Source organism: Lates calcarifer, linkage group LG4, assembly GCF_001640805.2.
Source record: "Lates calcarifer isolate ASB-BC8 linkage group LG4, TLL_Latcal_v3, whole genome shotgun sequence".
Classification (NCBI taxonomy): Eukaryota; Metazoa; Chordata; class Actinopteri; family Centropomidae; genus Lates; species Lates calcarifer.
In genome coordinates, this window is record NC_066836.1 from 6,440,771 (window position 1) to 6,456,364 (window position 15,594).

General features: G+C 41.3%; 1 protein-coding gene across 6 annotated transcripts in view; it reads right to left on the reverse strand.

Annotated features, from left to right (window-relative positions):
- Nucleotides 1–15,594, reverse strand: part of LOC108884224 (protein tyrosine phosphatase receptor type M) — a 156,066-nt gene that overhangs the window by 62,586 nt on the left and 77,886 nt on the right. For all 6 annotated transcript variants that reach the window (XM_051069897.1, XM_051069900.1, XM_051069899.1 and 3 more), the window contains exons 8-11: nt 7,602–7,910; nt 5,929–6,038; nt 1,739–1,940; nt 911–1,013 (exon numbers count right to left, since the gene is read on the reverse strand). In XM_051069897.1, the coding sequence (XP_050925854.1) occupies nt 911–1,013; nt 1,739–1,940; nt 5,929–6,038; nt 7,602–7,910 (724 nt within the window). The remainder of the gene's footprint in view (nt 1–910; nt 1,014–1,738; nt 1,941–5,928; nt 6,039–7,601; nt 7,911–15,594) is intronic.

Sequence of the window (15,594 nt, forward strand, 5' to 3'; positions counted from 1 at the left end):
TGGATTAAATATGAGGTTATTTCCATCTACCAGCTGGAAGGTGGATTTTTGTTTATGTTTGGACAGAGCTGGGCTAGCTGTTTCCCTTTGCTCCTAGCCTTTATGCTAAGCTAATCTAGTTGTCTCCTGGATGTTGCTTCATATTTAATAAAAACATACAAGTGTGGTATCAATCATCTCATGTCACTCTTATCAAGAAAGCAAAGAAATATATTTCCCAAAATCACACCACACTGTAAGAAGAAAATTATGTACTTCTTCGCTTACCTTATTCCTAATATTCTAACTTGATATAATATTAATGTGTTGTCAGCAACCATTCATATTGGTATCTGTATTATATATATAATATGAACGCTCAACAACTAATACTGACCAACAAAAAGATGATCAAGCCAGCAGAATTCCTGCCAGAGGGACACAGTGGCCTTGAGTAAACCAAAATTATGACATTTGCCCAGCAACTTGGCTTTTAAACAGACCAGCTGTACTGCTCCCCTAATAACAACTAATAAATGCAGCATCAAGCAGGTGAAATTCCTCCGTTGCCCCAGAAGCCCACGGTGGCTCGGGGTGGGCAGCCCAGTACATAAAAGACATGTAAAGGCAAGAGATCCTGAAGCTATCCTTGGGTGCACTGGAGCTTTGTTCTCATCTTCAAAGGCTATGCTGCTTTTTCACAGGATCAAAATCCACAAACAAATAAAGCTCAGAAAATGAGATACATACAGTAAGGTACTGAATTCCCTGGCAACTTTCCTTCACGGTGGGGTATTGATACAAAACACAAGCTCTTTGATAATTTTTTGTTGCTGATGGTGGTTCCTGGTGTTTTAATACACAGTTTTGTTGTTTTTAGTCTGTGCTGTGTGTGTATGTACACGTGAGCATCCTTATTGTGAAAGCATACCTCACAGGAGCACCTCTGCTCTGGGCAGGTTTCAGCAGTACAGTGACTGTGCTGTCTGTTTGGTTCAGAGAGGTCTCCTGGTCGTATGCCGGCATGGAGGGAGCTAAGGAGAAAACCAAACACAAATGGGGTTTTTATAGCACAGCCCAGCAAAGTTAACACAGTTCAGTTCTGAGCAACATCAAGTTTTATTATTTTTCTTGCCTTATGAGTCACTCGGCTTGGCAATAGATAGAAAAAAAAGCAAACCCACTTTTCTCACTTTTACACTGAGCACTTACTGCCTTTTGCCTTTATGGCAACATAATTTAATCATTAAGTATAGCAGTAACAGAAGAGTGAAACAGTAGCTGCTGTCACAAAAGAATTCACAGTGTCTAGCTAAAAGAAAGTCTTCAAAGCAGTGCATATAGATCAGAATAAAAACTGTAGAGGGTAAGAAAAATGAGAAACTTGCCTTATGGTCATCATCTATGTCAAGTCCAATTTTTAATGTGTACAACAGGCAACATGTACAACATGGAAACTAAAAGCACAATTTGTCTATGACCAATCAGGCTATTCTAATGTAATAGCCAGATCAAATAACATAGAAAAAACACCTAGCTGCTTCAGTGATGAGCTGTTGGAGCTCATATATTAATGGATGAGACAGTGTATGCACAAAGTTTTTGTTGCCCCATTTCATGTCTTTGGATCAAAGATATCAGTGAAGTAAAACCAGCACAAGTTCCATTCACACATTTTGACATTAAGAGCTACTTATTGGTTCACTAGTTATTCGACATCATCCACACATTAACTGGCCATGCTATTGACCCGGCTGACCTGAAATCTTGGTTGTGAACTGGGTGATGACAGGAGGGCCGTAGCCCTTGGCTGTGCTAGCACGAAGGGTGAAGGAGTACGTGGAGCCCGGGTAGAGGCCTGTGAACATGTGGGTGGTCTCGTTGCCCAGCTTCACTACTTTCCCACTCTGGTTGGAGAGGTCCAGCTCAGGGTCAAAGGAGCTCACCGCCTTGTAGGAGATCTAGGAAGGAAAGAAATGAATATTCTGATAGTGGTCTCTGGTACTCCATGTTTAGCTCTCTTCAGCTGAGGGGGGATTTGTATTCACACAATGAAAACATTTCATGCTGGAGGCATCAGTGAGCTTAAGCATTTACTGTACTCACTGCGTTTAGGTTTAGTATCGCACTCATGGTCGTTCGAGTTATCTCTTTTTCCTGTCTTTTTCCTCTCTGCACTTATCAGTAAGGCCAAAATGCCACGATTTTGATATTGATAGTATATCATTATATGGCAAAAATGCATACAACATTCACTAACAATAACATCTGCTCATAGCAACTAAAATATAATTAAAAAGTTTAATGGTTATATTTAGACAGTCAAGGCTAGGGCAAGACTGATCTCACCAAATATAATCCTGGAAGCATCCCGGCAAAACAAATTTGCGGTTTATAAAGACAATAGGAGATGGGGTTGCAGTGTCTCTATCCCCTAGAGGAAAATGCCACAGACCAATATCTAGAACGTCATTTGTTTAGAAAAGAAGCTCTGGCTTTATGTGTGAGCTTCTGACTTTATGTCAACAAGGCATTTCCAAAATTACAGAAGTAAAAAAAATGGCTGTGGAGTGGCATTGTCTAGTAGCAGTGGTTAGATCCATCTGTAAAAACAGAGGTACACATTTTTAAACCAAAGCTGATGTGAGCTTGTGGTTTCAAGGAGAGAGGAAATATTCTTAATGTATTCTTTCTCCATTAATAAACACAGGGAGCTCTGGAGGGAAGCATTAAGGTGAGTGTTTTTGCAAATATCCATTTTGAATAACTCTCAAATCCCACTTTAAGAAAATGCCTTTGCTCGTAAAGGAAAACCTCCATTATAATTCCAATTAAGGAACACAAAGGGAGTTTGGAGTACTGCATAATTTGTGTCCATCAAGTTTTGCAATGCTTCGAGGCCTCCTCATTTAATCTTTGTCTGTGAAATGAGCCTGTGATGCCAAATCCTATATCATAACATTTCAGGAACAGGAATTTGAAATGACTTGTCAACACTGGGCACACGGAAAGGCTTTTACAATTATAATGGAACTGACGGGAAAAATAATAGAGAATATTTGAGCAAATTAATTTGAGCTTTCTTGTAACTATTACTTGACCTGATATATTAAGCTTTTTAAATCACATTGCTTTACATGTTTCTGTCTGAGGGAGGTAAATGTCAAATTTATGAAGTGTTCATAAAATATAAATGACTATATAATCTCAAGCATCTTTACTTGCAATATAATGAAGAATGTTGTTGATGATAGATCCTGTATAGATCCTCTTCCTGTCATAAAATAGTGAGAGTAGAACGGAACAGAAAACCCACCTAAACTCAGTTTTTTATTTGCAAAAGAGGTTTAAACTTCTTAAGCAGACCTATGGTAAATATTAATAGTCTAAATTCAAGTGATATGAAAAGGCCGCAGGTTTTATAAGAACAGTCACTTTTAAGGGAATAGTACTTTTTGTTTCCTGAAAATGCTATGTATTTTTTATAATACTGTCTATTTCTATAAAAAGTAATGGGATGCACAGCTTTTATGTGGTAAACAACAAACACTACTTCAGAATTAATTTGTATTGCTAAATATACTGATGAACAGGAAATAAATGGCTGTGTACCTTTAAAGAGATGCTGGCTCATGTCTGTCTGGAGAGTTGTCAATAAAATGGCATTCACAGAGCTTGGTCAAAAGGAATGAAGTTGAAATCTCTTTGATATCAGGCCTTGTCAGACAGCATTTCACTTCGAGTCCTTTGATAATGTCAAATCAAAGCAAGGTCCTGACTTATAAGAAGTAACTTCTGGGGAATATCTCCAGAATACATGGTGGGTTACTTTCTTAAACCAGAGTCAGACTGTACAGGTGTGAGGGAGAGACACCTGGAGCAAGCTGCTGGCTGGCTAGACTTTCCTCATCTGTCATCCCGTTTGAGACAGGTTGATGTGAATATTAATAATCTATCTTAGTCTAAAATAAAAGCTGTCATTCTAGGTGAAAACTATAACAATGCTTTACTATATACCAAAACCTGACAATATCAGCATGTCAGTGACTTATTGCTTATTCTAACTAGACACATATTATGTTGTTAATGCGTTCTAGGCAGAGACAGAGAGAAGTAATTGCGGCAGCATATGAATATAATACCCTGGAGTGGTATTTTATAAAGTGAAACACATTTGGCTCAACATAAATAAGAGTGAACCTGACAAAGCAGCAATGCAAACCAAGCCATTTGCTCTGAACGCTTTACTTGTGCCATGAAAATTTAAAAAGATAAATAACTAGAACATGTTGCTCTAAAAGTGATTAAGTGTGCCTTAAACCTACCATTTTTATGGACACTGTTTTCCTGCACTCTGCCAGCACCTCTCAGTGCCATTTACAGATGTTCACTACACAAACTTGAGTAAACAGGACCGTGTTATGATTCTGACTGTAGGACTCCTGCTTTGATTGAAATGTCTCTGTGCCGCTGAGAGAATATCTATTTCATATTTCATTCACCTTAGTCACCTGATGTAATGGCAACGGATGGAGCAACCTATTGCACCACTTTTACCATTCAATCTGCTCTCCTCATATGAGAAGCAGCCCTGTCAATGATTGCTAACCTAGTCAAAATACTAAGCGTGAGCAAACGGTGACAAGAGAGAGAATCAACAGAGGAGAATCAATCTGTGGGAGAGGCTGGAGGATTACTTCCACCTTAAGCTGGTTTAGATCAATGTGTACATATATCGTGTGTGTATGTGTGTGTGTGTGTGTGGAGACTGTTTCTATTATTCAAGACTCAACAGAGCTCCCAGACAAGACTGGCAGGGGCTGCGTTGGAGCCTTAAGTCAACATTTGCTTGGTGCCGAATCGTGATATGTGTTTGAGGTGTGTTTGAGAGATTGTGTTTTTTTTAGAGGTCGCCCATGTGTCAAAGGACAGAAGGTGACAGCAGCTTGCAGTTGATTCTTTTCTTGTAAAATGATGAACATGTTACTTGATAACAGAGTCTAAAGAGACTGAGCTTACTGTGCAAAGTCTGACTTGAGTGAACTGAACAATCTGATTCAGATTTGAGCTGTTCCATAAATATAAGTTAAAAGTGATCAGTCTAATTAAAGCCTGGTTTAATCTGTCAAGATAGTTGTGCAGCATGCAAACTTCATGCACAAAGGCAAAATTCCTGCAAAACAAAGATATAATGAATTTCTGAACTTTGTGGAGCAACATGATGCACAGACTGACATTATAACTCATTAACCTCAACCTGTCACCTTATAATCTTGCCAAGTTGGATTCAAGTCCACTCAATAAATTAGTGTTTGATCTTAAACACGGGTCCTAAGATAATATGTCCGGGATTAAATGTGAACACACATTTGGACCTACCTGTATGTATTTGTATATCAAGGTGATTTATTTTATCACATTTTATGTTGAAGGGCTGCACAGGAAGAACTTTGGAGGAATCACTCTCTTTTACTCTGGTAGGAAGGTTATAACACTTGTTAAGCCTAAGGTGAATTTAAAAGCCTGAGAACTATCTCTTGACCAGGTCTAGCTTGGTCTGACAGAGTAAGTTTCCATGCTATCTTCAACCATATGTAAATACTTTAGTAACCCTGCTTTAACTATAATCTCATTTTATGAAATAACAGACCCCTTTGTTGCGTGGGCTGTCTAAAACCAAATAGATGCAAAAAAAAAAAAAAAAAAATCCCAAGCCTTAGCTCAAGAAAACAAAAAGATTCACATGATAAAAAATCATTTTGAACATTTTTCTGGCAGCTGTATACACCGCTGCCCATCACAGTTGTGGAAAACAGGACTCAAAGAAATGCACATGATCCACTGAGAGGTGGAGGAGAAAAAACAGCTTAATGTTGGAAGTAAGTCTGTTTACCACTCAAAAGGGTGATCAATATCCCTAACATTTTGCTAACCCTGGTGCTTGTGTACCTCGTACTGAGTGATGATCCCGTAGGTCTGCGCTGGTTCTCTCCACTTCAGGATGATCTTCTCCTCATAGGCGCTGCCCTGAATGGACTCCAAAGGAACGGCCCCTGGCACTGTGGGGAAATTATCACACACACATTTGTTTCTCAAATGCAGTAATTTACATGGTAGAGATATGTTTATGAAAAGTCTAAACAATAGGATTTCCTTGATACTTTATTTTATATATTTTTTCTCCATCCATTGTTTGTTAAGTTAAAATTATGTCAATAAAAGTTGGATAAAAGCCATTCCCACTTAAAAGCTTTAGTCTTTTGTATTATGATTTACTCTGCCCAGCACCTCATGCTGATGTGCATAAAGCAATCAATAAAAGAGCTTTTCAAGGACCTACAGTGCACAAATGGCCATGAGCCAAAGTCAAACACATCTTAATAGAAATCTGTGAGATTATTTGAAGCCATTGTTACTAAAAAAACATGTTTTACAGAAATATTGAACACTTTTCAAAATTTGTTACAAAGATGAACTAGTAACCCCATGAGAATAGTGGGAATCTTAATCTTTCCACAATGTTTACTTGTACTGAGGTACTGCAAAAGAGATCTGGTCCTTTAACCCCTCTTGTGAATTGCTTTCATTCCGTAAGTGAAACAGAATGATGTGGAGATGTCTTCTTCTTTTTTTTTTTCCAAGAGTTATCTTTAAGAATGCAACTACAGCTACACCCTGTCTGTACACTTTTTTCCCATGGGACCCTATACACACAGATCCACAGACACACACTCAGAAACACACAGCAGTCAGATAGTGAGAAACAGTTGCCACTTTCAAGTTTCCAACCAGAGATATCTGAGCCAGACATGACAAGACTCTCTTTTCGTCAGCTGAGCCTGTTTGTTATCTGGCGGCCGGGGTTCCTTGAGACTTCTGTAGAGTTCATTTCCTGTGTCTGCTGAGGCAACACAGAAGATGTTTCATCTTTGGAGGAGGTGAAACAACTATACAACACAGAGGCTCGCTGTCTGACTTTTGTGCTCTCCTGAAAAATATCTGGAAAATCCCAAACTTGTTCTTAGTACAAGCTGTTCATGCTCAGGTGAGAATTATTCACCTAGATCCACTTGTTATAACTTTAATAATTAAAATGAGTTTTTGTACTGTTTGTGAATTTCCATGCTTAAAAAAAACATAGTACATTACAATGACTTTGTAATTAAATATATATATTATTACATTTGTCATTTGTTTACTGATGTAACTGCCAATAATTATGACATCTCCAATGAGCATCCATAATAGTTATGTATAATTATGCAAATGAATAAAAATATATAAAGCATTTTTTATTGTTTATAAACTAATACAAATCTGGGTTTTAAACTGTTAAGAAACAGGCTGAGAGCTCATGAAGAAATATTCTCTAATTACAACTACAATATGTTATATCACATTATCAAGCATGAATTGACCAGTAATGGATGCTTCATAGTTGCTTATATGCCTCTTGTCATCAAATTCATTTTAGCAAATTAATTGTTGTGTCTTTGGTTTAGTTATTTGAATATTGGATTGAGTGGTTGTCTTTCACTTTCTGTGTTTATTTACACTCCATTTTTATACATTGAGTTATATTTCCAAGAGGTGTACAGGACCTAACCCTCCATCACACTTACCGTCCTCGTCGGTCTGAACCTCAAGCTCTGTGCTCTCCTTGACCCCTTCCGGATTTCGCAGCACCAGCTTGACACTGAGGTTGGTAAAGGGCGTCAAGTTGTGGATGGTGTGCTGAGGATCGCGGCTCTGTGTGTCGTAACACACCTCCTCCCGGGTCTCCTCCTTGCCCGCCACCCTGGAGCGGTACTGGACGGTCAGGTTGTAACTGTGGCAACGGGTCACGTTGTAGCCCAGGGGCTCCCAGCGCACCGTCACCTGCTTGGACTGGATGTCCACCACTTCCAGCCTACGTGGGCCGTGCATGGGCTCTGGCAGGATGGACAGAGAGAGAGGGAGGAGTGTGAGCATACAACAAGATAATCAATTAGGCCATATGAAATGGCAGGTAGGACAAGATAGTTTCAATAAAATCAAGGAAATTACAAAGGTCTATGCCAGGGCACAGAGACAGCGGTGTTCCTTTGGGTGAAAAAAAAATCTACCAGCAGATTTTTCGTAACACTTGAGACCTGGTCAATACTTTTATTCATATTTGAAATACTATTTCCTCTGTTTGGGAGCTCATATTTCCAGAAAATATTTTAAAATTTCAAAGCCACAGCCTGATACAGAGCATTGCCACATCCCATCACCGTTGCTAACTTGGTCTCACAGCAGCTGCACACACCAAGACACCACAGGTTCTGTTGGTGGAAACTCTCAGCAGGAGGTGTATCATCCCTTCAGAGCGTGCCGTTCCTCTGCTCCTTCTACCTTGTCCTCCGCCTTTTCCTCTCTCTTTTCCATCTCAGCCCAGTGGCGGTCAGCTATTAGCACCACACTGATACAGAGTCAACCAGCCTGTCAATCCAGGCAGGACACAACCCCCACTGCCATACTATCACCTCTAATCACATACACTGTGTCTCCCCGCCTTTTCTCTTCTACTTTCTCAATTTTTTTTCTCTGTGCTTCTATCTCCTCTCCCTCTCTCTCTCTTTTCTCTCTATCCCCCCTCTCTTTTCCCTCTCTCTCTATCCATCTCCTTTTCTGTGGCTCCCCGCATTTCTATCTCCCACTCTCCCACTCTCTCCCTTTCTCCTCATCTCCTCTCTCTGCTTTCCCTCGTCTATTTTCCTCTCTTGCTCTCTCTCTCCCTCTCCTTTCCTTCGGGAGGAAAGCAGCCCAAGCACAAGGTAATGGGATCAATTTCCATTCCAGGTTAAATTCGCAGTCCATTTCTCTGGAACTTAACACTTTACCACCTATTAGGAAGAGCCAGGGCTCAATTTCCCCGTTCCCCAGGAGACACAGTCCAGCAATTCAGAGGCAGCCACGGCAGCCATGTTTAACATTCTGGAGGTGCATGGGGGGAGACTGGACTGGAGCTCCAGCGTGCTGTTCATTTCTACAGACTGTGCAAAGGACATGACAAACAAGCACAAATCTGCAAAAAACACTGTTTCCAACTTCTAATGTGATGCCTCTTAGTTCTTTTTGTCATGTTCCTATGTCCAGTGGATACCTACTGAAATATACCGTCTAAATGATAAAATGTTATTGAGAATCCTTTCAAACTCACTTATAGGAATAAGAGATTCAATTCTATGTAGTACTACAGTAATGCTACAAGACAGAAATGAATGGTTTTCAAGAAATTAGGTCATGACATGTGATACAACAGAGGCTCGTACAAGTTAGGAAGGATAATGCGAGAATAAAAACGGAGCCAGAAAAAAGCACCTGCTAGTTGAATGAAAGATGGAACACTTTCAGATTTCACAAGGAGAAACAACGGATATGATCTCTCCTGCGTTTTCATAGAGCAGATGAAATAGCGTTCGAAAGGGCCCGAAGGAGGCAGAGGAAGAGCTGTTGAAGACAGATGGGGGGAGGGATAGCAATGTGTAGCATACAGTACATGAAGCATACACAAAGGTCTAAAATTCTAAAGTATGCCTGGAAAATGAAAAAAAACCTCTTTCTTAAAGGAAGAAAGCTATTAGCTTCTGTTTAGTAAGGATCTGTCACTATAGGTCTATGCAGAGTGCAACAACTCACCAAAGTCCTTGACAGAGTAATGTCAATCAGCCTTTCTTGACTAACTGAGAGGTTATAGAGAAGTTATCAATTGCAAAAAAGAGAAATCTTTCTCTGAAATGCTGTGTTGGAGTGCTTCTCACAGCACTGACCTCCTATTATTGTTAATTTGAAAGAAATGTTGATCTGTGGTAGAGACTGGTATGTAAGACATCTTTCAAAAGTGATGAGCTATAGAATTAAATATTAAGAGTGAAGTGCCAGCAGACAATAAATAAGCCAGCTTTAGCACACCTGCAAACTATGTCAATAAATGTACTAATTCACAAAGTGCTCCACCATTTTACACAAATTCAATCAGACCCTCCCAGAAAAAAAGAGATTCTAACACAGGACGGGGAAGAATTCGTGAAGGAAAACAGGCCTTTTCAAATCGGTTGCAATGTCGGGAAAGCCATCCAGAAAATAGAAGTTTAAACCCCTTTATTTGCGGAACTATCTGTTGGCCGCACTCGGTAGGCAACGGTTACACTAAAAGCACAGAGAATTGCAGGGTGGCCAGGCACAGAAATCAAATTAAACCAGATGCTCTCAAAGTGACAAATGCACCAAAGTGTGAATCTCAAGCAGACGTGCGCGAGCAGCTAGGAGGGAAGTCTCATTTCTGGAGCGTTCAAGGAGAAATGTCACACTCCCATCTTTGTGGAGCATCACTGATAATGTCCACTGCACCCTAATTCTGGCCGATGGAGGGATGCCAACAAGAATGGGGAGCACTTGTGGAAAACCTAATTTGTGGGGAGAAACAGACCATGCCAAATGAAGAAGAAAAATCCAATTGATTTGTCTTTTATTGGCATGTGGCAAGAACATTAGACATATTTTTGTTGGTTTACCAACAGTAATAGTAAGGGGACATAAAAGGAATATTGGCCATTTAGTAAACAGCTTTTATGACCATTCCATAGCCTCTCCCTGGAGTTTTGTTGAGAAAAGGCTAATTGTTTGTTGCCCCATTGGCTCCCTGCAGTGCAAATGCCAGCTGTCTGAGGGAGGCAGTAAAATGTGAGGATCTGTAGCAACGCCCATTCACAACTTGTATCCCATGACTCAGGATGACATCATCTGTTTGCATGAACAACAAGGTGCCTCATCCATTTCAGAGCCTGGTCATGGTTGACTTTGAAGAAAGAGGAAAGAGAAGAAGAAAAACAACCTGCACCCTCTTCCCCCCTCCCCACTTAATCTGAGATGAACGGGTGACGCCGAGTGGCTGATATCCTTTAAAAATCCTTTGGTGCATAAATGGAGGCTATGCAGCCATTTTCAAATAGGCCCATAGGCCGGCCTGCGAATGACAGCTGATGAGATGAGCCTATTACCCCCAGTCTAGTGACTGCTAGTTATGTTTTATTGACCGGGCGGTAAGAGGCTCAGTATCAAAAGCACAAGCACAAATCACAACAAGGAATAACAGACATTACAGATCACACACTGAGGGCGACATTGGGGTGAAAGTACTGAAAATATGACTCTAATATCTCTCCAGTACGCCAGATATTTCTAGTGGAATAGAGTTATAATAATGGCTATGAAAGCATCCCTTGGAGCAGGAAATTACTGAGGTCTATCTTACGCCAGGGCACACAGAATGAGCTCCAGCGAGAGCCAGATTGGTATTCCAAGCGGTGGACAAATTATCACCTGCCCCACACTCGCCCATGTAATTGAATAATTTGAATTTGACATTTACATTGAACTATTAGTGATTTTTTTGTCATTACAGCCTGACATTTAAATAATGTTTTTAGAAATTATCAGCATATTATTGCCTCTTGTTAATTTGAAGGGGCCCTGCCTGCGTGCCACTGCAGCTGAGGTGATAACATGATTTCCCCAAAACATGAAACAAAAACAACAAATAACTGCGTGTTGCAGCCGTCTGTCCTAGAGGGGGCTTCAAATGGTGCACTTAGCCCCTGGGTAGAGCGAGACATTAGTCCTGGATGAAAGGAAACAAATTGGGCATGTCCGGAGCACAAGCCACTTTACTGCGAGACAAGTGTGTGGTGCATGTGTATGTGTATAAGGGAGACAATGTGTGCTTTTTAGTGGTCTTATGCGAGTAAAGGATTGTCCATATGCGTGCACAGCAGTACACGTCTGGTTCCACAGCATCTCACCCGCTATATGTACAGAAGAACGATTTACTTATCAGATCTTCCTCAGGCTTCGCAGCGTACGAGTCATTCGGAAAGCAAGGATCTTTATCAGATCCACATCGATTAAGAGCAGAAAAGCCTGGTGCTGGCACAGACTTCCATCTCCCTGCTCAGCAAACAGAACCAGGAAGGGGGGGGGACTACTTCCCCAATGATTAGAAACCCCCAGCAAGTCAATGTGGCTCCGGAGCCCAGTCGCTATCTCATCAGGATGAAACAGCGCTCAGGTTGAGGAGGAGGAGGGAACCTTGTTGTTTGGAGATGAAAAAAGAGAAATGCCTCGACTTTCACAGGATGGCATGTAGACTGTCGGATTCCTTGCTGGAGAATGTCAGCCGGGGCTTGTCACACACAGGCGCCTTTGTCGGAGACAGTACCAAAACAACACGACAACGGCGAAGATTAAATCCTGGTCGGAGGGCTGTTTTCATGTAAAGTGTTCCATTCCAGGCAGTGAGGCCTGGTATTGTCGTCACTTATCTCTCCATTGCTGTGTGTTTTTCACTCTGTTCTGTTTGAGCTGGGCGGGCACATTTGTTTGCCTCTTTCTATTACATCTCAGTGATAGCACTGAGGCCATTGAGGTAATGACATGGGTTTTACACTTAGGAAATCATTTTCATATCCCGCAGAAGCGAGCTGTAATGATAGCTTTTGATAACCGACAATCAAAGCTCCATCACCCTCCTAGAGTGCTCCTCTATGCAATCCTCTGGAGGAAGAGAAAGAGAGGAGGGAGGGGGTTAAGAGTGGGAGGTGGAGGGAGTCATGTGTGGGTGGGTGGGTGGTACTGGAGAAAGAAAGCTAAGACACAAGAGGGGGAGGGCGGAAGAGAAATGGTTTTTGTTGCCGTCAAATGCAACAAGTCCAAGCAGGCCTTGGGGTTGACGAGTGTACACATGTTATAATTGATAGCACTTAAAAGGCACTGTACATGGACCTCTTATGTTCCAACATCACCCTCTACACCCATTACAAAGTCAGAGACAAATGCCCACAGGCTCAGGACACACACACACACACACACACACACACACACACACACACACACACACACACACACACACAGGCACTTTGCCCATACACCTTGGAGGCGTGGATAATCACAAGGATTTATTGAATGGTGGTGGTCGCTCCTCACTCTATCAAGTCCTTCTTTATAGGCCCTGTGATGAATGGGACTGCCACGATGGGTGAGGATGAGGGGCGGAGGGCCCTGCAACATGCCGGATCGAATTGAAACCACAGAATGAGCCCTGGTGCTGGACCGGGCTGGGCTGCCACCTTGTCTGATGAACCCCCCGAAGCTGTAGGGGTGGAGATGAATGGGTGAATGCCTTCCTTCTCACAGCACTGAATAGAAAGGGAGAGCGAAAGCGTGCGAGAGGGAAAGTAAGACACACTTTACCAGCACAGGAGGATGATGCATGGCAAGACACAAGACTGTCAAGCCATACCAAGTGAGCGTTTGTCTTTGCTCATGAGCGACCAGCCAATGCTGCCCTACAAAGCCAACTAACAACTGTGTAAGTACAAAACTTGAAAAAAAATATATAGTGAAGTATTTTTATTATGTGTGGCTAAAACTCTAGCTTACATCTGACCCTTTTAACCCATGGGTGTTTTTGCTTGTAATTCACTCCTTCTCTTATCGACCCATTTCTGTCTTGCTTAAAGTTCACTTTTTTGGCAAGTCCGCTCCAAGACTGTTGCATTGGCTATAGCTTTGGCAGTTGTTGTGTGCACTGTACTCACAGATGTATAGACCACAATCAACTAGATTACTTGTCTAAATTTGATGATTGTGACACAAAATATTTATCAGTTATGAGGGTTTATGTTCAGTGGAGCAGTAGAGCGGCTTGTGCGTTCCTGTTTGTCTGCTTTGTGATGCTACAAATTAGCAGTGCAATTAGTGCTGTCCATGTGTCTGATTTGAGTCTAACTGGGGAACTTCATTGCCTTTAATACCCCTTTTAGCAGCAAATATACCTGAAAGTAAAATATACTTTCGAAACCGCGAGAATTGGGCATTAAGGGTTAAAACCCACAAAAAAAGAGTGGGTACTGCTTTCTGTCTTTTTTCTTGTCTTATCAATTCTTCCACTATGCCTGATAATCCATATATATTGTGTACTTGCCTGGAATCAGTAATTTCATGAATTAATAATGGCTACTTTGTTCCACCATGTTTTGTAATATGCTAGCCACTGCTGTAGTTTAAAGTCCACTATTGCTAAGAGTGGTTCTGCAGTTTATTCATCATGATGGTAGCATTTAGCAGGGTGGAGAAGAAGTTATACTCAGTCATACTATGCTGCAGATAACAGTTGTGAAGCACTTGATATTGCCATTGCTAAAGTGTTTTTTTTGTTTGTTTGTTTTTTTGCAAGAGGCAAATAACCTCTTCTAGCTTCGCTTCAAATACCAGTAGTTGTATAGAGTTTCACTTGTTGGTTACAGCATCTAAAAAATTGGAAAAGGAATAAATAAACCAATAACTAACAGGGTATTAAATGTCAGCAGGTAGTCTTTTCTATCAGTGACCATTTATAGGGATTAAAAGAACAAACCTAGCAAGTGTGTCTCAGGGGCAAAAGGTGAACGGAAGCGCAAGTCCACTGACCAGATGAAAACAAATGGACAGCCAGTTGATGGGAAAAGTGGAGACAGCGGAGGTGGAACTGGTTAAATCAATCTTTCATTTCGTTTCCACCAATATGCTGTGTGGTGATTGGGGTCAGAGTGACAGGTAGAATGACCCCCCCTCCTCCTCCTCCACCCCCACTTCCCCTCCGTATCCTCCATCTGTCTTAACACATATACATGCCCACACAGCCATCTCTAATGTCAGACCAGGCTTTGTCTTTCATGCTTCAGGTTCCTGGGGAAAATGCCTGTGGTTAGGGGGCTTACAAACAGGAAGAACACAAGCCCTCATTTACCGACGGGGACGCAATCTCTACAGGAGCAGTGGGAGGTTACCAAGGTGATCCTTCAACTTCAACACTCCCCAGATGGCCCAGTGTGGCATTGTCATTTGTCGCCAAAAAACCTGCATGTGTCGCACTCAAGTCAGGGTGTTACCTTGAGTGTAAATCAAAGTGAAGCGCTTGACTTTGTGAAATGGTTGCTGTGTTTTCTGAGCCACCTACTTAGGAGATATATGAGATCTAAGACCTAGCTATCTAGGTGGGGGAATACAGGGAATAAATCGCAGCCTGCCTGACATTCCTGTCCTTTAGCTAAGGAGGAGACGCAGAAATGTTCTTGAGTTAGAGTTATACAACCAGACTGAATGAGTGCTTCCTGGACGCCTAGCAAGGGGAATGGGACATCTATAATTCAGCAAAAGGATGGAGAAAATCTGTGACAAAAATTACAGCAGATAGACCATGAATAATTAAACATGGAGAATAGAAACATTTAAAGACCTTGAGAAGCATTTCAGTTCAAATTTAAAAACAGCAGAAAAAAAGGATCTTGCCAAGCCTGACTAAACTACCGCTATTTATCATTCCTTTGAGGCTTAAGAGTTGAGGATACAAACAACCTCAGTGATAACTGTTTGTGAGGAGCTGAAGAGGCAGCTCTAGAATGAGAAGTTTATGTGGATGTCACCGGAGTATTGCTTGTGCACATCTGTTCTCAGAGTCTCAATTCCTGCGTGTTTGGGGAATAGATAGATGGAGTGATAGAGATGAGGGAAATAATAATAATGAAACAGCTATAAATGCAGAGTCTCTATCAC